The sequence below is a fragment of the Nomascus leucogenys genome, chromosome 12 (assembly GCF_006542625.1).
Source record: "Nomascus leucogenys isolate Asia chromosome 12, Asia_NLE_v1, whole genome shotgun sequence".
Lineage (NCBI taxonomy): Eukaryota > Metazoa > Chordata > Mammalia > Primates > Hylobatidae > Nomascus > Nomascus leucogenys.
The window spans coordinates 882,852-907,597 of NC_044392.1; the positions used below are offsets into that span (position 1 = coordinate 882,852).

At 56.8% G+C, this 24,746-nt stretch overlaps 1 protein-coding gene across 4 annotated transcripts in view; it reads right to left on the reverse strand.

Annotated features, from left to right (window-relative positions):
- Positions 1-293: 293 nt before the first annotated feature.
- COL16A1 (collagen type XVI alpha 1 chain) overlaps positions 294-24,746 on the reverse strand; it is a 51,675-nt gene continuing 27,222 nt past the window's right edge. For 3 of the 4 annotated variants that reach the window (XM_030823285.1, XM_030823284.1, XM_030823286.1), the window contains 29 exons: positions 22,956-23,009; positions 22,705-22,737; positions 20,423-20,539; positions 20,296-20,337; positions 20,116-20,202; positions 19,342-19,386; positions 18,329-18,373; positions 16,530-16,583; positions 15,894-15,947; positions 15,316-15,369; positions 13,796-13,840; positions 13,641-13,694; positions 13,342-13,377; positions 12,931-12,993; positions 10,374-10,445; positions 10,123-10,176; positions 9,452-9,496; positions 9,206-9,250; positions 8,858-8,911; positions 8,377-8,430; positions 6,717-6,767; positions 6,291-6,380; positions 4,832-4,867; positions 4,185-4,229; positions 3,090-3,278; positions 2,576-2,642; positions 1,660-1,836; positions 1,393-1,470; positions 294-647 (listed from right to left, as the gene is read on the reverse strand). In XM_030823285.1, the coding sequence (XP_030679145.1) occupies positions 445-647; positions 1,393-1,470; positions 1,660-1,836; positions 2,576-2,642; positions 3,090-3,278; positions 4,185-4,229; positions 4,832-4,867; positions 6,291-6,380; positions 6,717-6,767; positions 8,377-8,430; positions 8,858-8,911; positions 9,206-9,250; positions 9,452-9,496; positions 10,123-10,176; positions 10,374-10,445; positions 12,931-12,993; positions 13,342-13,377; positions 13,641-13,694; positions 13,796-13,840; positions 15,316-15,369; positions 15,894-15,947; positions 16,530-16,583; positions 18,329-18,373; positions 19,342-19,386; positions 20,116-20,202; positions 20,296-20,337; positions 20,423-20,539; positions 22,705-22,737; positions 22,956-23,009 (2,043 nt within the window). In that variant the 3' untranslated portion in view covers positions 294-444. The other variant, XM_030823287.1, reaches the window with a different exon arrangement.

Genomic DNA, 24,746 nt, shown 5'->3' on the forward strand with positions numbered 1-24,746 from the left:
GCCCCCCATCCAGCAGAATCCCACAGCGCCACTGGCTGACCACAGGCAAAGAGGGAAATACCCTTCATTTTTTATTTTTTGGAGACTGAGTCTTATTATGTTGCCTAGACTGGTCTCAAACTCCTGGGCTCAGGCGATCCTCCTACCTCAGCCCCTTGAATAGCTAGGATCACAGGTATATGCCCCTGTACCCGAAATGCCCTTTCTTGATCCTGGGACTAAATGAGAAAAGGAGGACAACAGGGAGCTCTGGCTGCAGCGCCAGAGGAACCCACTGGAAGGGAAAGGGCAGATAGTTTTGTTTCTTTATTATTTAAAAAATATTAACAGCAATTAAAAACAACAACAACAACAACAAAAACATTCACAACCTGTCACAGAGTCCTATAAGCTTTGGCCATTTATTCCCAACGGAGTCCTTCATCCAAAGGCAGGTGGGGAATTTCAGCCAAAAGGCCCCTTCATGGTTTTCATGGGTGGGTACTGCTGCTCCATCGGCATGGCCCCAAAGCAGTCAGAGGGGTTACAGTGGCCAGCCTTGCCTGGCTGGCCCATGGGACCCGGGGGCCCAGGGATGCCAGGGATGCCTTGCTGGCCCATTGGTCCTGTTGCACCCATCTTGCCATAGCCTGGAGGACCTTGAGGACCTAGGGAGGGAAGGGCCACAGAGGGAAAATCAGAAGACCCAGATCATAAGGGAAAAAAAGCCATAATGGCATCAGATAATACCTTACATTTGATGACTGTTTCTCAAGTTACCACATGTTTTCATGAAGACCTAGTCTGATCCTCACGTTGATTTAACAGTAACAATACTGCTGGCAAGTTTTATTTAGAACTTCCATGTGCCAGGCACAGGGCTCAGCGCTTTTGATGCATTATTCATTGAATCTGCACAATTTCCTGAGAAAGAAGCTATTGTCTAATTTTGTAGATGAGGACACAGGCTCAGAGAGGTTGCACCTCTGGTAAGTTGTGATGCTGGGTCTCAGAGCCAGGTCATCAGGCTTTGGCCATTCTCTTTCAGGCTGTATAGCCAAGCATCCATCTTAGAGAGGACTTCCAAAGGGCCTCAGTGGCCTCTTCAAGGTGTACAGCCAGTGAGGTGCTGAGTAGAACCTGAACTCGAGTTCCTCGGCCCCACCTCCATGCAGCTCTCTCCTACTGCGTCATGCTAGCCCAGTTTAGGACTTAAGGACAGGCACTGAGTCTTCCGCCCCCACATCCCCACAGGCCCTGGCAGAGTGTCTTGCACACAGTGGCATTCCTATAAATGTGGTTGACTGGCCTGTCGTTATTTGGAGTTTGACACAGCTGTGTCATAGAAGAAACAGAAAGAAAAGGGGTCTCTGCTGCTCTGGATTCATGGTCTCAAATGGTGGTACTTCCTACCTGGGGGGCCGGGAAGACCATTTTCTCCTGCAATGCCAATACCAATGTCCCCCTTTTCACCTTTGGTACCAGGCAGTCCTGGAACAAAAGAAATAAAATAAGTCCTGTCCCTGAGCAGAAAAATGACACAGCTAGTCAGATTACTTGAAACACACACACACACACACACACACACACACATCCCATATTCACAACAGACCTCATAGAATACTTAGGCCTGCCCCAAAGAACGACATGTGTCCCTTGGGAACTGTAGGGCAGAGCTACCTCTCACTCCTGGCAAGCCCTGCCGTCCTTCTCTGCCAATCTGACCAGGGAGCCCAGGTGACCCTGGAGCGCCTGGCCTGCCCGGAGCACCGTCCTTCCCTGGAGGCCCTGGTCGTCCCGGAGCCGCCGCCATCTCCATGGGGAACTGCATCCTGGAGGTGTAGTAAGCCATTCTCTCTGTAAAAAAAGGACAGGGACAGGTCAGAGGGTACCCCAGGGACTCAGAATGACCGCAGATGCTGCATATAGGTCACCAGCATGGAGTCCACAGCAGCCTTCCTTCACAGGGATGCAGGGCAAGGAGGATGGGGGTGGATCTCGCAAGGGGGTTCCCACATCCTGGCCTCCACATCGCCCCCCATGGAGATCCTTCCAAAGCACAGATCTGACTATGGCATCTGCTCCAACGCCCCTCATTAGTTCACCGCTGGCTTCAGAATAAAGTCCGGATTCCCTGCTTGGCATTCAAGGTCTGCTTCCCAAGCAAGACGTCCAGCCCCTTCAGGACAGGGCCTGTGTTTTCCCCAGTCCCTGGCACATCAATGTTGGATGAACAAATGAACAGAAAAAAACACTTCAAATAAACCACCCCAGCCATCTTACAGTGCCGCTCGCCCCTGTATTTAGAGCTCACTTCAGGCAGACTCGTTTGATACCAATTTTCTTGTCTGTCTCCTTTGCTCAAGTGGGGGCTTGGGGAATGCGGGAGGGAATCATTTTATCTCTGAACAGAGCAGGTGACAAGGAAGGTCTGAAGGATAATTGAACATCTGCCTGTCAACCCCAGGCCTGTGAGTGTGTGGAGGGTGAGAGCAGGAGGACATTGAGCTTTAAGGAAAAAGAGGCCAAGGCAGGGCAGAGAAGTCACAAGGAAGGGCAGGCAGCACCCACTGCCACCCAGCTGGCTGCCAGTTACCATCAAACATTTTAATGATCTCTTGTCTGATGAACCTCTTGATTTCATCATAATTCACCATGTCTCCCTGAAGAAAGAGAAGAAAACCTGCCTCAGTTATACTTCCAAGCCTGGCATTTTCCCCTATGGAAATAAAAGATGGGGAGGAAGGCAAAGGTCCGAGGAGTCTGCCACAGATTCTTTTTTTTTTTTTTTTTTTTTGAGACAGAGTCTCACTTTGTCACCCAGACTGGAGTGCAGTGGCACGATCTCGGCTCACAGCAACCTCCGTAGATTCTTAATCCAAAGTCCTAACCACCCAGATATGGTACAAAAACATTTTGTGCTTAAGTGCATTTTTCTGGGGAGAGGGTCCTGTCATCCCCACCCTTCCACACACAGTTAAGAGCTGCCCTCTCTGGGAGCCAGGCTCTTTCCCGCAGAATGTCAGCAGGAGCTTGGAAGATGGTCCGAGCTCCACCCCACATGCCTGCTCTATGGGACAGTGCCCACGGCTGCCAGCCTGCCCCCTTACCATGGAGCCAGGCACACCAGGCAAGCCAGGGCTCCCCGAAGGCCCTGGAGCTCCAGGGTGGCCTCTCTCTCCTGCAGGGCCCGGTGGCCCAACAGGCCCCATGGAACCACTCTTGCCAGGTCCACCAGGCATGCCGGCTCTCCCCTTCTCTCCTGCCTGGCCCTTCTGTCCTGCAGCTCCTGGATCACCCTACAAAGATAGATACTTAGTGCTGTCAAATTTACATCATGATGTCTCACCAATCTGCTCTTTTCTTTCCATCCTCCCACCGGGCCCCCAGCGTCTCCCTCTAGACTGTGACCACAGCATCCTGACAGGTCACTCCACCTCACTGCCCCAAAGTGGTCCTTCTAGAAGACAGTTCTCCTGGTGTTACTCCCTGCTTAGAAATTCTGATGGCTCCCAAATGTCTTCAGGATAAAGCACTCATTCATTGGCCGGGCATGCAAGGCCATTCATTATGTGGTCCTGGTCGTTCCTTCCTCAGCCTCCTCTCCCCACCCTCTGCCGCCCACCAGACCTCACTGGTGATGATTCTCTGATTCTGCCGTGTTGTTTTGGTCCTCCTGGCCTGAAATGCCCTTCCCCTCATCTCTCTCTACCCAGTGCACCCCTCCTGAGCTGAAGTGTTCCCGTTCTCTCCGCAGCGTCTCCGACTCCCCAGACTGGGTTGGGTGCTCCTCGCTCTCATCCCACAGCGCTATGTCTCATGTCTTCTGGAAAACTTGCCAATCCCTAGTGTAAGTGTGACTGGTCTATCGTGAGCACCTATGGTTCAGGGACCTCTGTTTACCTGAGGCCAGGACAAGGGCCGAGAATGTGAGCGGGAGCAAGGGAGTGCTCGGGAAACGGAAACAATGAATGAATCAATCAGCCAATCAGTGAGTGAATGAACTGGAGATTTCCTTCCCCCCAACCACAGCTAATGACCCCATGTGAGAAATTTTCAGACACTTTCCTGCTCCAAGTTCTGCATTTTTTTCCCCTGCCCACTGGCCTTCCTGTGTCTCCTCTCTGTGGCTAAAGCCGTAACTTGCAGCCGGGCTTCATCCACTCATGAGCTTCTCCTCTCAAGCCCAGCCAGTGCCCACTCACCTTGGGACCAGGAGGCCCATAGAATCCCTGCTTTCCAGGGGGTCCCTAGAGGAAAGCAAAAGTCAGAGGTGAAGTCCGGGCAGCATCTGTGAGGCTCCCTGAGGAGAGAGGAGCAGTGAAGAGGCCCCTTCCACAGCCTGAGGCCCCTGGGTGTGTCCAGCCAGGCTCTGCGTGAGACAGGAGCGCAGCCTCCCTGCCCACAGAGGGGCTGACAGCTAGAAGGGAAAATGATGTCCTCTGGGGCATGGCCTTGTTTAAGCATGTTGTTGGCCGGGCCCCCATCACAGATGAAGAGAGGCGAGCAGTCAGAATGAGAGGGCCAGTCTGTGGCATACTGGGGGGCCTGGAAAGACCTGGTACCCAGGAGATGTTTGTTGGGAATTTATTGTCATCATCATTATTATTGTTGTTGTTTCCTTTTGACCAGGTACAGGGTTTAAAAAAAAAAAAAAAGGTAAAACAAGTCTCACTCCCATCCTTGGCCTCAAGTCTCTAATTCCTCTCCCCAGGACAACAAGGGTTAACAATTTCCAGAGACAGCCCGTACATAGAGGGAATGTCTACCGAAAAAAATGAAGAGGGGTCAGGGCAAGGCGAGGAGCGAGAAGCATCCCCAAGGAAACAGAAAAGACCAAGTACAACTGTACCTCTTTGCCAGCTGCACCATCCGTACCAGGTTCGCCCTGGGGAGTAGAGAGCAATGGAGACGTGAGGGGCTCCAACCCCGTTTGGTGTCAGATGCCTCACTTTGTACACGGGGCAAGCCCAGACCCCTGTTCCACCCAGAGGCCACGATCCTCCAGCCCTCACCCTCTGACAATCTGGGCACAGGCCGTGGAAACTTAGACCCCCACCCCATACTCCAGCCTGATCCCAGAGCCCCAACAGCTCCCAGCCCCCGTCTACAAGAGCTTTACGAGGGAAGAACAGACTGTGCCTGCCTTGCTGTGTGCTTGGATCCTGGCACCTTGCACACTCCCTGGCTCTGAATCTATGTTAAACGTTTGCTGAATGAACACATGAATGGCCTGAGCCGGCCCCCTCCCCGAGACCAGCAAGGCAGCCTCCCTTCTGGTGGCTGCTGGGGAAGAGGACTCTGATTGCTAGGTAAGTAGGAGATTCATCCAGGGGCCATGGAGCCTCCTGAGCCTGCAAGGAGAGAGGCAGGGTCCTTGGCAGGAATCAGAGCGAATAGGCGTGGTGAGACCGGGCCCGCCTGGCAGATGGGCTGACTGGAGTCAAACACCCCAGCCCAGGCCACCAGCCCCACGGTCACTGCTGCTGCCCCCCAGAAAAAGTCTGCGTTGATGGAACGCATCCTGATGGGTCCCAGGAGACCTGGGTCCCTGCCTCTGCTCTCCCAGGAGACTTTTCATCCCTGACCCTGGCAATCAGCTGCACCTGATGGGGTTCCCCTGTCTGGAACTTTTGAGAGAGGTAGATTTGCAGCGTGGCTAAGGACATGAGTTCTGGAATCAGGCAGGCTGGGATCAAGTCAGAGCTCTTCCACTCACTAGCTATGTGACTCCCAGCAACCTGCCTAAACTTGCAGAGCCCCCGTTTCCTCATCTGTAAAATGGGGACAATCAGATCCACTAAATGGGGCTGCGGCACAGATTAAGATGAAATGCACAGCAAGCACTTAGTCCACCGTTCGGCACGCGTCGGTGACCGATACATCAGCGCTCTTAGTGTTAAACGTGAGCTGAGACCAAGTCCTGGTTTCTGAGGACCTCAGGAAGTTACAGTAACAGCACTTCATTTCTGGTTCCTGACATTTAGCAAGATTTTCTGTGGTTACCGACAAGCTCCCCTGGGGAAGGGGAAGAGGCAGAACAGGGACACGTAGCCGAGGGGTCTGCAGAAGCTTGATGCTGAGGCACCGTCATGGGCAGGACCTCGTGTGCAGCCTGGCACAGCACTACCTTGCAGGGCCTGTCCTTCCAAATTCAGCATGATCCTCAGGCCCGAACGCCACGCTGCCATCCTGCCATGCTGCCAGCCTCTCCTTCCTTGGAGACCCCAGATATGTTGCGCTGTGCTCAGTGGGCTTTGAACCAACTGACTCTTTCCCCCTGGGCTATGCTGTAGGATGTGGGATCTTACCGGGGGACCAGGGTGTCCAGGGGGGCCGGGCTGGCCTGGGAGGCCTGCAAGGCCCCTTTCTCCGGTGGCTCCTCGGTCTCCTTTCAGACCCTAGAGAATAGGAAGGGGGACGGTGAGAGGGGAGGAAGGCAGGCAAAGTGGACTCCCATGTAGCCAGAGACAGACACCCCATCGTGTGCCAGGGACTACAGGGAGAGGTGGCACTGCCTGAACTTGCAGCAGGACTCTGAGATGACCTCCAGCCCTCTCCAAAGCCCTCTGCCACATCCTGGAAGGCGAGATCTTTGGAGGCAGGAGAGGCTGACGCCAGGGAAGGAGGGGATGAGACAAACTGTTCTGCATCCCCCCAGCTTGCTCTGAATGGAGCCCACAGCCAAGCAGGGCAAAACTCCTGGGAGGGAGGAAGGAGCGGAGCGTGTTACTCACCACTGCAGAGATCCCAGCTGGTCCTGGCTGGCCTGGAGGCCCTGGTGGCCCCTAAAGAGAGATGAGTCAGTGGGATAGAAACAGGTTCTAATAGTAAGACCCCTGGGAGGCACAGGGCCTGACAGCAGAAACAAGCTCTAAACTTCAGCAGCTCCATTTCCTCTGGAAACCTTCCTTCGCTCTGGTCTTGCACTTGAGCTTCCGACAAGATTTGCGCCCAGAGCTGAGGCCTGGGGCTCCTGGGCACACAGGACCCTTCCTCCAACCCAGGCTGAGTGGAGCATCTGGGGCTGTGCTAAGGGGGATGACCTGAAAGCCGTGGCCAGAGGCCAAGTGCAGAGGACAAAGGCCTGGGGAGTTACTCCCTGCCCTAGGTGGCTACTGAGACCCTTGCTTCCCTAAAGGCAGCCCACTTCCTGCTGTTCTGTGGAGGAGGGAAGACCAGAAGCTGGGGGTCTGTGTAGCACGGGGCGAGGGGCAGGGGCTTGGCACTGACCCGGACATCCACAGTGACAAGGAGCCAACACTCGCTGGCCAACACTGGAGCACACGGGACTCCAACACCCAGACAGTCCCTGCTGCTGCACCAGGGCTGCGTCTGAAATGCCCTTCCCTAGCTCTGATACCTACATCCATGCCTCTGCGGTGCAAAAGGTCACCTCCCTGATCAGAGTGACACCTTCTCGGAACCCCCGGGGCACTTGGGTCTCTCTCATAGTGCTTCCCACAACACCCCCAGGTGGCACGTTCCAGAGGCCACAGCCTCTGTTCTATTCATCTCCAGTCTCCTGGGGTGGAAGTGTCTAGCACAGAGACTGCCACGCTGCAAGACGACGGGGCTGGATGGACGGAAGTGAGAGGCGGAACCCTGCACCCCCTCGGCCTCAGCCCCACTGAGTCTCCAATGGGGCCACACTTCTGAGTGCACCTCCCCCTGTCATCTGTAATGTGAGGGGGAACCAGGCTTGATATAGCATTCCCAATCCAGGGCCTCTGGACCCCTTGAGATGCATAAAAATAGCGATGGGGGCCTGAGAGTTCTTTTTTTTTGGTCATGAACTATTTTTAACATTTCCAAAAGCCTCCTGGAAATTATTATGCAGCCAGCCACAACAGGGCTGCAACAAAATGCCAGTATCTTCACTTTTCTCTGGAGTCCCATCAGCTCAGTGCCGTCACACTGATCAAAGGCACCGCCTGGCAGTCTGTCTATGTTAGTGATGAGTAAAGTAGACAGGAAATTCATTATTGCTTGATAAATGTCCTCTCCAAGTCACCCCATCTTGGGAAACACACCATCTATCTACCCAGTTGCCCAAGTCAAATGCAGGAGTCACCCCTAGTTCCTCTCTTTCTGTCACTGTGTCTCCCCAACCCCAGTCCAGCTCATCAGCAAGTCCCCCAAGCCTGGCATGGCGTGGGGGCCCCAAGATTATTTGTTGACTGAATGACCTCCATCTGATAAGTGAACTTGAATGTGCCCAGAAAATAAGAAAATAACAAAAAGCCTGGAAACCACAGAAGGAGTGGCCCCAGTGCTCCCACGGCTGGGGCAGCCCCTATGGCAAGTTCTCTCAGGTCATGACAGCCTACATGCCACCAACCACCCCACCAAAATGCTAACTCTTACGGAGACAGAGACAAAAGTGGTTCAACTCACAACGTGGCCAGGGGGACCGGGTCTTCCCTGGGGTCCCATGGCACCAGGTTCACCCTGCAGGAGCCAGAAAAAGGAAAAAATGACACTGAAACTGACTCACTTGCACCATGTGGCTGTCGGGTGGGAGGGGGCTGGGCAGGATAGGTGGTAACGCCAATGGCCAAAGGAGCTGGGCCAGTTCCCAGCCTCCAGACCCAAGTTTCCCAGAGAGTTAGGTAGAGAAGGCAGATCCTCAGCCTAAGCAGGCCAGGCCCTGCCTTTTTAGGTTGGTGACCCAGCAACCTCCAGGGAGCAGAGCCAGTCACACCCCTTCAGAGGAGGGAGAAAGTTCAAGACGTGCAGTGTTGGGTGACACCCCTCCCAGAAGGCTTAGGACAGAAAGCAGCCAATCTGCCAGGGAGCAGGAAGAAGCGGCTGCATTCCAGACTCCGCAGAGTCTGAAGGCAAACTGAAGGCAGCCGTGTGGATCCCTGGCCCTCACCTCTGCGCCAGGCCGGCCAGTGCTACCAGGGGGACCTGGTTTGCCACAGTCACCCTAGAAGAGAGAGGAGCAGCTGGAGCTTACCAGACCTTCACTTGACATCCCTACCCCAAGTCAACCTCACATCAGAGGGACCCTGCCACCTGCCCCAGCTTTGGCCAGAGGCCCTCTGACGCCCTCCAGCTGGTAGACAGAGAAGCCCTGACCCAGTCTGCCAGGCACCAGTGGCCCCAGGAGGCTCTGATGCTGGGATGGCCTCTCTGCCCAGGATAGGCTGCCATGTATGCCTGGGGGCAGGCCTTCAGGAGAGCAGACATAACCTGCTTGGCAGAGGTCACCAGCCCTTACCTTAGGTCCTGGGAGGCCAGGATGTCCTGTTTTCCCCTTAAAGCCCTGAAAGAAAAAGCAGGGAGTTCTCATGTCCCTCCTGTCTGCTGGGGGCCTCTTCCCACTTCTCCTTCCTCAGTTCAAACAATTCAAACAAATCCAAAGTCATAACACGGTCCACAGAGGATCTGGATTTAAGCTGTTGCAGCCACCCAGGCAGAAGCTGCAACTTTGCAGCTTCCAACTCCTTCCTGCAGCTCAACTTACTGGTGGTCCCATGAGTCCAGGGGGGCCAGCAGGACCAGGGTCCCCCTAGGGAAAGAGACGAGGAGGATTGAGACGAGAGTTTTGCCCAGCTTGTATCCAACTCATACCACTGTCCTCCCCTCTCTCCAGCCCTCCCCAGCTATCCCAAGATGGAGGGAAGAATCCAGGCCTGGCTCAGCCTCTGACTGGCTGTGGATCCTCAGTGACTTCCAGCCCCTCTCCGGGCCTTAGCTTTCCTTCTTTGGGATATATAAGGGGGTTGGCTTTGATGTTCTACCCTGTCCTGTGGCCCCAGCCCTTTCAGATTCCCCAGCAAAACCCAAGGAGCCAGGGCTTGCTCAAGTCCTTCCGTGTCCACACCCTGATTCTTCCTGAAGCCCAGCCTGCTTTCCTCAGCTGTCTGGAGTTTCTGCATACATAGTGCCTTCACCATCCTGCCTGTGGTGAGACCTGGCTCGCCTAACCTGCTTAAGGCCATTAGAACTGGGAAGCCAAGGGGCTGTGGTGCCATCGGGGAGCTGCGGTAGAGAGAGACAGACCGAGGGAGGGCATGGGTGCCCCCTGACAAAGACGGGGACCCTTCGGTTCTTTCCATCAGCGTTCCCTTGACTTTGCCTCCTCCGGCAAAAAGGAGAGGAAGGGGTGCCTGCCCTCCCGGCCCATCATCTCACCCTCAAGCCAGGCTTGCCGTCCTTCCCATCCAAACCATCCAGACCGGCGGGGCCCTGGAAACAGGAAAGAGGCATTTCTACATGCTGGTGTGGGAGCCCTAGGAGGTGGGAGACCTGGCCCAGCCACTCAATTCTCTCCACCCCTCCCCTGACTCCCACCCCAGCACACACACACAGGTGCACACACACATGCACCACACACATGCGCACACACCCCACATGCCTGCCACGCTAAGAGGGCACACACTCACCTGAATCCCAGGAGGTCCCGGTGGCCCAGGGGAACCAGGCAGGCCTGATGGGCCTCGAATCCCTTCGCTGCCCTGGAAACCAGCCCCCCCCCCGCCCCCACAATAAAGTCAGCAGGGCTTTGCCCCACCCTCGGAGACCAGGCCCTGGGTCAAGGGTCCTGGTGACTGCTGGAAACAGGACAGCTGGCTTCTGGGCCCAGTCTTTCCCTGTCTAACTGCATATGTGCCACATGGTCGCCTCCCCAGGAGGATCTGTCTTCATCTGCAAAGCATCCCCTTTCCTTGCTGCCCCATGAGGAAGGGACAGGGCATCTTCTCCAGTGCCGACCCAGGGGCTGGCATGGCAGGGGCTCAGTAGCATGTGCTGAACTGAAAGCACAGCTTCAATCCACTGTGAAAGCTGCCTGTCACATTCTACTCCTCCATCAGACCCCCTGCCTCCTCCCCACCTACCTCCCTACCTTTCCCCCCATCCCAGCAGACATGGGCCCGGGCTGCACAGAGGCCTCAACAGCGCACCCAGCGCCATGTGGGCTCTGATTCCCCAAGATGAAAAAGTGGGTGCCCCTGTCCTCAAGGAGCTCACAGTCCACTGAGGGTCACGGGCCCAACACAACCGGGGGGCAATACAACAGTCCAAGTGTTGTGTGTGGAAAGGGGCTGGGGGAGCTCAGAAGAGGGAGCAGTTCCCTCTGGCTGGGGATCAGGGAAAGTGTCACAGAAGTGTCACCAGATGCTAGACTCTGAGGATGTCTGGGATTGGGCAGGTGGAGGAGAAAAGTGCATGCCAGAGGGAACCTAAGAGAAGGCAAGTGGGCACATGCCTGGCCTGGCCAGGGTGTCTGGGGGAGCCTGTGGGATGGGCCAGCAGGCAGAAGAGGCTGGAAGAGTCACCATGATGAGTGGGGGCCCTGAATGCTGTGCTAAACTTTATGGAACAGTCAGCGGTTTTTAAGCTGTACTTCTCAGAGCGCTGGGGCTCCTGGGGGAGCCTCGAAGCTGGGGGCATGAAGTGGAGACTGAAGAGGGGGACTCTAGGACCCCCACCGTTGTCTTAGCCAGGGAATCTCCACTTGTATTTGTTTTATAGATGGAGGTTTTTACATTTGCTTTTATGTGATAAAAAGACTCTGGAACTACAAAATAAAGTCTGAAAACCCCTGTTACAGGCACTGGGGAGCCACTGAAGTTTCAAAGCAGAAGAGTGATGAGAACTGATGCATGGATTGGAATGTTTACCAGAAAAGGCGGGGGGAGGCAAGCAGCATAGCGGGGAAGGCAGCTGCATTCTCCCAGTGTGGAGAGGGTGGCTGCCCTGGATCAGTGGCTGTAGGGTGGTCAGGGGAAGGGATCCCACTAGAGAGACCCAGCAAAAGGGGAAAAAGAACTCGGGGGCACTGTAATGCCACCAGCCACCAGGAGGGGTCAGCAGAGCCCCAACCAATGTTGGCCCCCACTGGCAGTTGGGATGAAGAACCACTGGCCAGAGATTTGGGATTCTCTGCAATGACCAGCCTAAGGAGAGCAGGGGCTGCCACTCAGGTCCTGGGGAGGGGAGGGGGGAGGGGAGGAGGGGGAGGGGAGGGGAGGGGGGGGGGAGGGGGAAGGGAGCTAGCAACCACCACTGTCCCAAGCATGGCTAATCAGCATGGGCTCTGGGGAGGTAGTGAGGGGCCCGGGTCCGCCTGGAGCTGGGAAGGAAGTCTCAGCTCTGCTGCTAACACCACTGTGTGCCTCTGGGCTGCCCCAAGCCTTGTGGCTGTCAGTTTCCTCACCTGCACAGTGAGACGTTCATGCGTGTGCTCTCAGGGCAAAGAGGCTCTCCACAAGGCTGTAGGCTCCTGCCTGTCCCCTGAACCCAGGTCCCCCGACCCCAAGCTCAGAAGTCAATCTTGGGGCTTCTTACACCACCCACTCAGCACATCTAGGGAGCCCAGAGGTTGGGCCGAGACAGGGATGTCAGCCCCAAACCAAGGCAGAGCCATGTCTCCAGCATTTATCAAGCCAAAGTCAAGAGCAGCCAGCATAGGAGCTGCCCCAACCCTTGTCACCAGGCAGGACACGGGCCACCCCTGCCCTCTCTGGGCCCTTGGGGACAACTGGAGCACGGCTACCCAGGAGGAGCCCATTCCCCTTCCACGTTGGTGTCCTCCTTCAGGACGTGCTTCCCCCGTCTCTCAGCTCCTCGCTCATCCTCCCACCCAGGAGACGAAGGTGGCCTGGGCTGCCTGTCACATTCTATTCCCCCATCAGACCCCCTGCCTCCTCCCCACCTACCTCCCTGCCTTTCCCCCCATCGCAGCAGACAAGGGTCTGGGCTGCACAGAGACCGCAGGCATCCTGGGCCAAGCAGACATCCCGAGGAGCCCACTGGTCCACTGCAAGCCCTGTCGGCCTCCAGCAGTCACTGGGCCCATCCTGGAGGCCTCTTTTCCCAGCCTCAATGCAACTGGGTCATTCTTGGAATTTCCTGAAAGCCTGATGTTAGGGGTGGGACAGGGGCATGGGAGCTGCATGGCTCAGATCTGTGACTTTGCCAGCCCGGGGTCCTGCTCACCTTCTCTGCTTGAGGGCCAGGTGGGCCAGGTGCTCCAACTTTGCCTGGGAATCCAGGGGGACCCTGTATCAACAAAGGGGCAGGCAGGAATGAAAGTGGGGCTGGAGGGGGAGCTCCCCTTCTTTATTCTTCCTGTGCGTGATGCACTGTTGTTAATGCAATTCATTTTGACTTCCTAGAAGCACCACTTGGGAGCATTACGTCTGCCTGGCCTGCTGGGCTGGGGCCCACACAAGAGGCTGGGCTCTCCAGGTCCTGGTTCCTGGAATCAGGCCTGGCCACCCAGGCCGTTCTCCCCTGCCTCTCCCCTCTTCTCCCCAGGACCATCCTCCCCCAGCCTGGCCTGGTCAGGCCTGCCCCTCCCGATGAGACCACATCAGACAGAGCTGGCTTTGTGTCTTCTTCACTCACCGGTGGGCCTGGAAAGCCTGGCTGGCCTTGAAATCCCTAGGGTGAGAAGCAAGGGACAGTGTGCTGTGCCACTGCCTCTCTCCTGCCTGGCTGCCCAGGTGGAAGGAGTGACAGGTGGGGCACCCTCAAACCCATGGGCTTTGCCCTCCCCTCTGCCCACCATGGCTGGCAGGTGAGGCTCTGGGCATGAGGTAGGTCACAACCCAAGGACAGGTAGGGTGGGGAGACTAGAGCTGGTGATCACCAGGGACCCAGCTCCTTCCCTGCCTCCCTGCAACCGGGTCCCAGTCGCCACTCACCTGGTCGCCCTTCTCACCAGAGTTACCTTGGGGTCCTCGCTCTCCTCTGGGACCCTGTCACCCACAGAGAACAATGCAGCCGAAACCTAATCTTCCTGCCCTCAGGCCCCAGGACAAGACCAGGACCACGTCTCCCCATGCCCTCCTTCACTCACCGCTGGGCCTGGGGGGCCTGGGAGGCCTTCAGATCCTGGGGGGCCCTAAGGACACAAAGGAACAGAATCAGTCACTCCTCCTGGGGAGGTGAAGGATGAGGTAGGGGGATGTGACAGGGGACTGCCCAGAACAGAGGTGGCATGTTCTGGGAGGCCCCCTCTGCCTGGACTGCTCAGGCTTCCCTGCTCTTGCCTGAGCTACTGAGCCAGCCTCCTAACTCGTCCTGCCACCTCCTGGCTCACTCCAAGCCAGCCAGCAAATGGCTGCCCTCTTCTCCTGGAGCACAGCTCTGATTATGTCACTCTCTCGCTCAAACACCGTGTGCAGCTCCCTCTGCCTCTGAGTGGGGCACACACTTTCCACCAACGCTGGTCTTTGAGGCAGCCTGTGATCTGGCACCAGCCACCCTTTCCCACTTCTCCTCCCTCTCTCCTTCTCATCTTCCGCTTTGCTCAGCCAGACTGCTGTTCTCTGACACACTCTATACCCTCACACCCCCAGGCCTTTGCACCCTTAGCACAGCTTTCTCTTCTACCTGGAATGCCCCCTTTCCCCCTTCCTAGGTCCCCTGAACCCTTGCCAAATCATTTGATGGCTGGAAGCTGTTCCTGCAGTGCCCCTCCCAGCCTCTCCCTCTGGAATTCCCCAGTACAGACAGCCACAGGGATCCCTCCCTCCTGCTAGTCAGCTCTCAGCTCAAATGCCACCTGCTCAGAGAGGCCTTCCTGTCCCTCCGCTTCGATGGTGCCCAAACACCTCTCCAGCCCCTTCCCCTGTCCCTCTTCCTCCATGAGTCCCAGCCCTCATCGTTCCTAGGCACTTGTTTATTCATCTGGCAGCTGCCTCCCCCACGGCAGGGCAAGAGGGCAACTGTTCACGGAGACATCCTCAGAGAGGAGCCCGGCACCCCGCAGGCCCCTGAGAAATATCTGTTACTGAGTGAATGCCTGATGGGGTTTGCTGATCCCACTGGGGCCTCACTGAAAGTGGTGAATCTGTAAGGCTGCAGTCCCAGTTTGGCTGATCCTAGATCTGAGGTTTGTGAGGTTTGTCACCAGATAGATGTGTGTTCAAGTCCAGGTTCCACCACTAACTCACTCACTAGCTTCGGGACCCTGGGTGAGTCTCAGCTTTGTCACTCTGGGGGCCCCAGTGTCCTCCTCTGGTCACAGCCCAACTCCTGTGCTCAACGTGGGGCCTGTCAGGCCGTGGCTCTGCGGGGGCTGGGGTCCACTGGGGGTCTATAGTGCCAGGTCCTCCTTTGCAGGAGGCGGAGGATTGCTTCTGCGGCTGCCTCCTGGCCCCCTCCCCTTGGCAGCCCTGCGGGGATTCTCCTCACAGCCTCCACCTCCGCAGAGCCCAGCCTGTGCTGCAGGCTTGGGTGGGGGCGGGGGGCGGGGGGCAGCAGGGCAGCAGGGGTCACGAGCCTCCCCTTCACAGGCTGCTGCCAAGTCTCCAGCCCGAGGCTGTGCAGCTCCACGTGCAGCCCTGCACCCACCCCCACGCCGCTGGGACTCACCGGCTCTCCTTTCTCTCCCGCTGACCCGGTGTAGCCACGCTCCCCCTTGATGCCCTGACAAGTGGCAAAGAGACAGTGGAATTAACCCCGCAGAATTACCCTGTCACGGCGCTAATGCGAGGAGTGGAGACTGCAGCTGGCACCCAGACCGGCTCTAGGGGGATGGCACTGGGAGGACCACTGGGTGCTCCAAAGCTGCCATGCCTCCCATCCGCCCCCCGTGCCCCCCAAGCCCCCAGGGAGGACACACCCACCCAGCAGTTTCTGTGGGGGGGGGCACCTCTAAGCTGTCTCTCCAATCTCCCAAACCCCCCACCCGCAGGAGGCACATCTCAGTTCTTGCCGTGTCTGGGCCTGGCAGAGTGCTCTGAGAGTCGGGCCTGAGCAGAGTGGTGCCACGCTGCCAAGGGGGCCTACAATGGGGAGAGGGGGCTGCTTGGACTTTAGGCAAAGGAAGAGGCTGAAATGCCCGGGAATGGGGAGCCCGCCGAGGGTTGCCCAGCCTGGCTGTGTCCTGACCACCAGCCTAAGCCTCTGGTACCTGGCACCCGCTCCCCAGCAAGGGTCCCCTTACTCACAGGCAGTCCTGGGGGGCCCATGGCACCTGGGTAACCTGGTTGCCCTGGAGGACCCTGCAAAGAAAGGCAGACATGATGGATAGCCCCCCAACATTTCTGTTCTCCCCTCACTGGGTAAGAGGGTAGCCGAAGCTAAAACCTCTGGGGCTGCCATCTAGCAGGTGCTAGCCTGCCCCAGCACTGCACACTGGGCCATCTCCCCAAGCCCCAGGTCCCTTCGGTCGTGACCACCACCACAGACCTGGGCTGGCGAGGCAAACCCCAGCCTGGCCAGACCCTGAGAGCTGAGCCAGAGCAGGGTACCCAGAGCAGGCGTGAGGACCAGGGAAGAGGGGGTGGGCGGGGATGCTGAGTGACAACAGCCAAGGGAGGGAGGGGAGCCCCCAGGGATGCTGCTGGAGGACAGGGGCTGTGCGTGCTTCTGGCACGGAGTCAGGGCACATGGAGATCGGCCTCCTTTGCTCCTGGGGGAGTGTGGAAACCTCACACTGAGGGAATCCCGGCAGAAGGGCAGACAGTCTCAAGGAGTCCACCTCCCAGCTTCCACTCAGCAGCCACCCCTCGGAGCCCAAGCTCTGCCTCCCCAGCTCTTCCTCCCTTTCCAGCCCTTTCCAGCCCCTGCCAGCTTCCTCTTACCGGCTCCCCCTTGTCTCCAGTCAGGCCCGTGAGGCCTCGCTCTCCTTGAAGGCCCTTGGAGAGAAAAATCATGAGAAACTGCAGGAGTGGGCGGTCCCCACCCAGCCCCTGACTCCTTCCCCCTGCCCCACTGCCTTCTGTTCCCACTCCAGGCAAATGTGGGGGCCACAGTGGTTCTCCTAGTGTCCCCAGCAAGGTGACCCACAATGGGTGTTCCAGCAGGATGACTGGTAGAGGTGTGAACCCCACATATGGGTGCCTTTCAGGAGGATACCCTTCAAGATAGGTAACTGTAGAGATATGCCCTCCGGCGGGGGTGACTCTGGGAGGGGACCTCTCAGGTGCCCGTCGCTGGTATGCCCTGCCATGGTAACTGACTGGGGTACACCTTTAGGAAGGTGATGGATCAGATGTGTGCTTATTCTGAGGGGCAACTGTCAGGAGAGGTACCCCAGATGGATGCTGCCACCAAAGTGTATCATATCATCAGATACCCAACACTTACCTGTCCAAGTCCCCCACCCCAAGCAAAAATCAACACTTTCTTGGAGGGAGACAGGGGAGAGACACAGGAAGGCTGCCTCCAGAGCAGTCCCTGTCACTTTGTAGGGTAAGAGGGCATGTCACTTTCCACGAGAGCTACAGCCCCCACCCCAATTCCTTACCCCAGCCTTTGCAGGTGCCGTGCCATTAAGGGCACCTTTCCTGCCCCCTTCTCCCTCATCCCCTCAAGAGATGGCGCCCAAACCTTTCCACGACACAAGACAGATGGCTAGACGGACAGATGGCCCCTTCACCCAAGCAAGCAGAAACAGACAAGGCCTGGCCACAGATGAGGAGGTGGGGACAGATGGAACTGTGACGAGGAGGGGCCCTGCTCCCTGAGCCTCCATCACCAGGCCTGGGAGGAGAGGAGCCAGGCCCCAGGAACACAAAACCTGACAAACAGGAGGTTAGTTTCCATGACCCAGGAGGGAGCAACAATGAGGCTGGGGGTGATGTAAACACACCTGTGACGATGACGAAGGCAGAGCAATTAACGACACCTGGCAGAAGGAGCCGGCCAAGGTGCCGGGCACAGAGGGGCAGGGCCGCACGACACCCAGAAACCCAAGTGGCTGGTATCACATGCCCCGCCTTGGAGCAGACTGGGACTGGAGCCAAGGAAGAGGAAGGGAAGAGGAGGCAGCTGAGAGTTTCCTCTAGGACGATGGAAAAGGTGCAGGAAGGGCTGCCTTTAAATCCCTGGGTGCCTCTGGACAGCCCTGCCAAGCAGCAGGGCAGCAAACCTGTGCCAGCCTGCAATGTGAAGCCCTAAAGCTTTGGCATCTCTGCTGGGCTCTGAGCCAGGTGCCTGGCAGGGCCCCAAGAACTACTTTCAGCAAATCTTCAGGCAACACCGAAGGTGGTGAGAAGCAGGAGGCAGAGTGAGAAGGCAGGGATGGAGGGGCCCCCTGGAGGCACCAGCTTAAGAGGAAGGTTCACGAGCTCAGGAGGACTTGGGGGAGTGCTGCAGGATGGTGGGAGAAATGGAGAAGGAAGACAGAACGGGGTAAGAGAGAGAAGAGGAGAGAAAGAACGCAGGAGAGGAGGGAGAGGAGAAAACGGAAAGCAGTCAGAGACTGGGAGGATGTCCAAGCTGCCAGGACCTCAGAGAACCCGTGTCGTTAGCTACCGTGCCTGAAGGGGGACAACAAACACGGAGGACGGAGGTGAAGGCACGACAGGAGGGAGACAAGCAAAAGCCACAGAGACCTGGCTGACGGGGGGAGGGAGGTGGAGCAGTGCTAGGTTCTTACAGGCAATCCGGGGGAGCCAACAGCACCAGGAAAACCTGGGGGGCCCTGGTGGGAGAAACAGGCAGGTCATATCTCGCAGGCACGGTGACCCTGGGACAGCCTGGAGGGCACAGTCTGGGGCTTGGGGGTCATGGGGAGAGGAGGTCATGGGAGTATTTTCAAGGCAGCTGGAAAAGAGCCTCCTTGAAAGTCTTGGCTCAAAAGGCAACTGTTCCTCCCCTTGGCTCCGGGAAGAATGGCTCCTCCGTTGACGGAGATGCGGAACGGCTCCAGAGTCAAGTGCTTCCTGAGTCTTCCGGAGTCTCACTGAAGACCCGGTTGCAGTGGAAGCCCGTTTCTTTCGGCCTTGCCCACCATGCCTGCCACCCGACCTCCACCTGTCCCCCGAGTGGGGGGCTCCCTGGCTCTAAGACAGCTCCCACCAGCCATTTTCTTCTCCAAAGAAAGCATTTTCAGTTCTTTCAATCTTTCCCAGTCACTTCTATTTTCCTGCCATGTCAGCATCACAGAGGACTCCAGAGTAGATGCCCTGGTCTGGTTTTTGTAGATTTACCCTAGAGATGGCCCTACAGAGCAATGGAGGACAGCTACGCCTTAGCCCCAAGCCCTTGTGGGGACTGGAGTCACAGGCATTTGGAGAGGTCTGGCCAGCATGCCGCAGGCTTCCCTGGTTGGGAAGCTGTGAGCCTGAAGCCTAGGCCCCCCTGCCGAGGGCAGCCTGGGGCCACTGTGGAAAGCGCAGGAGGGGGTGGGGACAGGGAAGCAAAGATGTGCCTCTGAGGACCTCCCCTAAGCAGGACCATAGGCAGTGGGCAGAGCAGGGCGGTTCCAGGGCATTCAGTGGTGGGAGAGCACAGTCCCTGCAGATGCTCTGCGGAGGGACGGGGAGGGCAGTGGAAGTTCCCTCCTCCTGCCTTGCCCAGCCTTTTGGGGACAAGGCCGCGGGATGGTGTCTGAGTGTAATGACCCCTTTGAGAGCCTCTCAGGCAGGCCGGGGCACCACCGATACTTACGATAGGGCCTGGAGGACCCGGGGAGCCCCTCATGCCAGGCGGACCCTGCAAAGGAAGCCAAGGGAAATGGATGAAGAGGCCCAGGCCCCATAGAGCCCCCGGGGTTCTGGCAGCCCTCCTCCCAGCTTGCCAGGGCCAAGGTCAACAGAGGGCGGCTGCTGTCCAAGCAGGACCACTGAGCAACATTAGAACAATCTTTCATTTGGCTCATTCGGTCATCCTACAAACATTTATTGAGCAACTATTACGTACCAGGCATTAGTCCAGGGGCTAGGATCACAGCATAAACAAAATAAATAAAAACCCCTGCCCCAAAGCAGTTACATTCTAGTGGAGAGACGGACACTAACAAATAGAACAGGAGCTGGTACACAGTTGATGTTGAGTTGACACCTGTGGAATGTTCCTGAATGAAGTAAATAGGCAGGATGTTGGATGGTGATGAGTATGATGCAGGCCAAGGGGACTGGAGGCTCTGGGGTTGGTGTGGATTCAATTTTAAAGAGGGTGGTCGGGGAGGTCTCTCTGAGAAGGGCACATTAGAGCAAAGCTGAAGGAGTGCAGGAATGAGCCCCGGAGAAGAGCGTTGCGGGTAGAGGACGCAGCTGGGCACTGGGGAGGAAGAGTATGTCCCACCCTGGGTCCCGTGTATCCCAGAGGAGCCCAGAGTGGTAAAGGGCATCAGTCACGTGAGGCCTCGGAGGCCCCCAAAAGGCCTCAAAGGCAGACAGGGCCCCAGCTCCCTTGAGGATGAATCCTCATCCCTGGTCTTACCTCTTCTCCTCTCTGGCCTGGCAATCCCGGAGGACCAGGTAGGCCTGGGCTCCCAACACAGCCGGGATCTCCCTCACTGTTGTCGCCCTGGAGAAGGATGGAGACAGTGACAGTGAGCAGTCAGGGCCTGTCCCTGTGGGGCATGAGGCATGGTCGGGGGAGATAAGGTGAGGCACTCACCCGGGCCTCCTCGGCTCTTGGGCGCTCCAGTGACAAAAAGCACTGCAAGGGACAATGAGAGGCACGCTGTCTGACGAGGCAGCCAGGGAGCTCTCCTTCACGGGGCGGCCCCAGGCCCAGTCCCTACCTGGGCGCAGTTATCGAGGCCTGGCACACCGGGGATGCCCTGGTCTCCCTTCTCTCCCTTCTCCACGAGGTAGCCTGGGTGGGCCCTCTGCCCCTGGACACAGTCCCCGCAGATACTCTGAGCAGGGAGTGGGGAGAGGAGTGGGGTCTGGGTCAGAGACGGGCAGGATGGGCCCACTGGGGAGCCCCACTGAGAACCCAGAGCCGGGGTTCCCTGGCCCGCAGTCTTTCCTCCTCCCACACCCCCTCCCTCCCCAGCCGCATCCCTGCGGCAGCTTTGCTCCATCCTCGGGGGACCCACTCCCAACAATTGGCTTTGAGTTTCCTCCAGGAAGAAGCTCTGGTACAGCCAAGCCAAAGCCACTTTCCAGACAGGCGTGTGGGCGGAGGCGAGGGGCCCGCAGAGGGACCATCTGTCCCGGCTGTTCCTGCAACCTGCACCCACCGTGAGGACAAGCCACGAGGAGCGAGGCTGGAAAGGCTGGCTCCGAACGCCAGCTTCTCTGCCCAAGGGAGCAAAGGAACAGCTGCGGGAGGAGCCAGGCCCTTCCCAGGAGCCCCTGGGACAGATCTCGGATTGCTCACGGGCTCCTGGCTCGGATCGCGCCACCAGAATTGTCTTCCCCACAGGAAGGGGTTTAACCTTCTCTGGGTCACAGACCCCTCTGAGAGTTTGATGGAAGCTATGGGTCCTTTTCTCAGAACAATCAAACCCATTAGTGAAAAGCAGCCTGCAACTTCTGAGGACTCAGGAGTCCGGAGCCTGTCTGCGGCCAGTGTGGTGTCCACAGACGCCCAAGACAGGAGCCCCTGCTCGCCTTCACGGCTCACCACCAAGCCCAGTGCTAACGGCTGGCATTCACTCAGCACCCATGACGCTGGGCATTGTACCTAACAGGCCCTGCACATTATCACATGCCATCTTGACGGCGCAGTGAGGCAGGGAGTCTTATAAGCATTGTGGAGATGGAAAAGCCCACTCAAGAGAGGCAGTGTGACTTGTCTAAGGAAAGTGGGAGCCTGGATTGGCGTGGGCCTGTCCTAGGCCACAGCCAGCGCTCTCTCCCCAGGCTTCCTGGACTGTGGGTGCAGGTGGTGGCTGGGGCTCTGGGTCAGCATGCCCCTGGGTGCCATCTGACCCCTTCTCCACACTACGTGCAGTTTCTATTTGGGATCCTCTGAAGAGCACTTGATGAAGAAGCCAGCAGATGAAATGTTACAGGAGAAATGTCAAATTCTGGATTTGGAGTCACACGATCACTGCCCAGTCACTGACAGAAGCAGAGGGGAGAAGAGCTGGGGGTTTCGTTGCCACAACCCCACTGTGATCCAACATGTAACTGATGCCAAGAGGTTACCCCGACCTCCTCTGGCTGCTTCTGGAGAAATCTGCCGTTCAGAACGGGGAAGGGGTAGACAGCCCCCATGCGCTGCCCTGACCAAGGCCCATCGGGGTCACGGGATGTCCAGGGCACTAACTAGCCAGTGTCAGAAGAGAGTGGCCAGGATGAGGGGGAGCTCTGGAGGCCAACACATGGGAAGGACCCGAGGATGCTGAGCTAGAGGAGAGAAAGTCCAGGAACATAAGGGCCTCCTTCAAAAACCTGAAGGCAACCTGGGGAATTACTGTGCTCTCGTTTCTAGAGGTGACTAAGCAAAGATGGGCTATGTGACCCTTGATTCCAATAGGAACTTCTGCTCAGTTCGGGAAGCCGGACCAGGCCATAGCCCTCTGGTAGGGTATTAAGGCTGTATACGGGCCCTGGCACAGGCTGACCCTCTGACCAGGTCCGAAGTCCCCTTTCTTGGATTACCAGAAGTGCTTCTCAAATCCTTCTCCTCCCTGGATTCTTTCTGGATTGACTAGAGAATGGCTGAAGCTTTCTTCCAGGCCACACCCAATCTCACAGCCCCCCACCACTGCACTTTCACCCCCTCTGCTTTGCTTTGGAAGCTGCTGGGCTCTGCTGCAGTGTGACCCGGGTGCTACGGGGTCTCATTGCCAGCTGCCGCGAGCAGGCTTCAGGGCTGGGTTCTGCTGACAGCATCTGCCATGTGGGCACCTTCACAGGATTCCTTTAAGCACTCATTCAGCAAATGTTGCCTGGGGGCCTGTTACAAGCCAGGCATCAGCTAGGCCCTCTTAGACAGATGCTTGGAACGCGTATTCCCTGCAAACTGCTGCTCTCTCTGCGAGGTGCCACACAGCTGAGCACTTACTAGGAGAATCCCCTTAGGAGACACCCCCGCCAGCTCACACTTCCCTCCTGGGTACCCTCTTACCTTAAGGAGGTGCTGTTCAATTGGTAAGGATCCCTGCAAGAGACAGATGTGTGGGCTCAAGCAGGTGAGGGGAAGGAACATGGAGACTTATGGGATCAGGTAGAGTCTTGGGACATGTCATGCACCTTCCAGCCTCAGAAGTGGGAGAGAAGAGAGACCCCCACTGCAGCTACCGGGCCAGCTTCACAGCCTGAGCAGCCCTGGGAAGGGCAGGGAAGGGGCATGGACAGGGAGTCCTGGCCAGTACCCACCAGTTCCGCAGTGAGCCCGGGCTGTCCTGGCAAACCGTTGTTTCCAGGCACTCCCTGTAGCCAAGAAGAGACACGAGTGAGTGGGCTCCATCTCTCTAGCCTGCTGGTCAGCCTGTTTCCTTCTCATCATCCCCGCCTCCTCTTCCCCTTGTCCTGCAGAGCTGAGAGCCCTGGCTGGCACAAGGCTGACATCTATTCTTAGCTCAAAAGCCTCTCGACCCTTTATAGGGAAAGCCAAGGAGGCCCAGAAGAGCGACCCCACAAACCAGTCCAACAGCGAGGGTTTTCCCCACACATCAGAGGAAGGTCAGAAATTGAGCAGAGGGTCTTCCATGGAACTACTGTTTATTTCTGTGCTAAGTCGTTTTTCTATATTTTCTCTTTCTCTTTCTTTTTCCTTATCTTTTTTCTTTTTCTTTTTTTCTTTTTAGAGACAGGGTCTCACTCTGTCACCCAGGCTGGGGTGCAATGGCATAATTATAGCTCACTGTAGCCTCGAACTCAGCTCTAGCGATTCTCCCACCTCAGCCTCCTGAGTCGCTGGGACTAGAGGTACTCACCACCACGCCCGGCTAATTCTTTTGTATTTATTATAGAGACCAGGTCTCACTGGTAGGCTGGTCTCAAACTTCTGGGTTTAAATGATCCTCCCACCTCGGCCTCTCAAAATGTTGGAATTATAGGCATGAACCACCACACCCAGCCTACTTTCTCATTTAATCATCACAGTTATCTTGTTGAACTACGTGCTGTTATCTCCATCTTAAAAATAGCACAAAGAACCCAGAGGAGGCTGGGCACAGTGGCTCACGCCTGCAATCCTAGCACTTTGGGAGGCCGAGGTGGGTGGATCACCTGAGGCCGGGAGTTCGAGACCAGCCTGGCCAACATGGCGAAACCCCGTCTCTACTAAAAATACAAAAGTTAGCAGGGCGTGGTGGTGTGTGCTTGTGGTCCCAGATACATGGGAGGCTGAGGCAGGAGAATCACTTGAACCTGGGAGACGGAGGTTGCAGTGAGCCAAGATCACGCTACTACACTTTAATCTGGGCAACAGAGGGAGACTCCGTCTCAAAAAAAAAAAAAAAAAAAAAGAACTCAGAGGAGTAAGTAACTTGCCAAAGGTCACAAGTTGAGCAAGGCACAGAGCCGAGGTCCAGAGCGAGGATCCTGGCTTCTAACCCCTCTCTTAACCACAATTCCAGCATCATTCCTCAACAGACATCCCCAGAACATTCATGTACAAAGCAAGGGTGGGTGCTTGCCAGTCAGATTCATCTAGATACAAAATTCTGACTACCTGTATAACTTTTGGCAATTTATTTGGGGGGAAAAAAATTCTATGCCTCAGTTTCCTTATCTGTAAAACAGGGATAATTTATGGTGAGGCTTCAAGGAGACAATGGCTGCAAGGATGTTTATGTTAAATCCACGCCACCCGGACACTGTTCCCCTTGCAGAATCCTGAGGCACATTTGCATATTAAATACTCCATGGAGGCACGGAGTATGTTCCATTTCGAATCCCCAGTGCCTGACATGGAGGAGGCGTGCATTAAGTACGTGTTGAGTGAATGCACCGCTGCTCGGCCTGCTCCTCCCTGCACAGGACCTCCTTGGCGCGCTCTGAGATCTGGCCTGCCTTCAAGTCCCAGCTCCCAGCAATGGAACGTATCACCAGCCCCTGAGCAATTTCCAGGCAGGCTCTACCAGGCCTGGGTCAGACCTGGAGCCAGCCACCATCCAGCCCCCCCGGCACCTCCGTGCACCATCAGGGCTTAGAGCAGTGCCT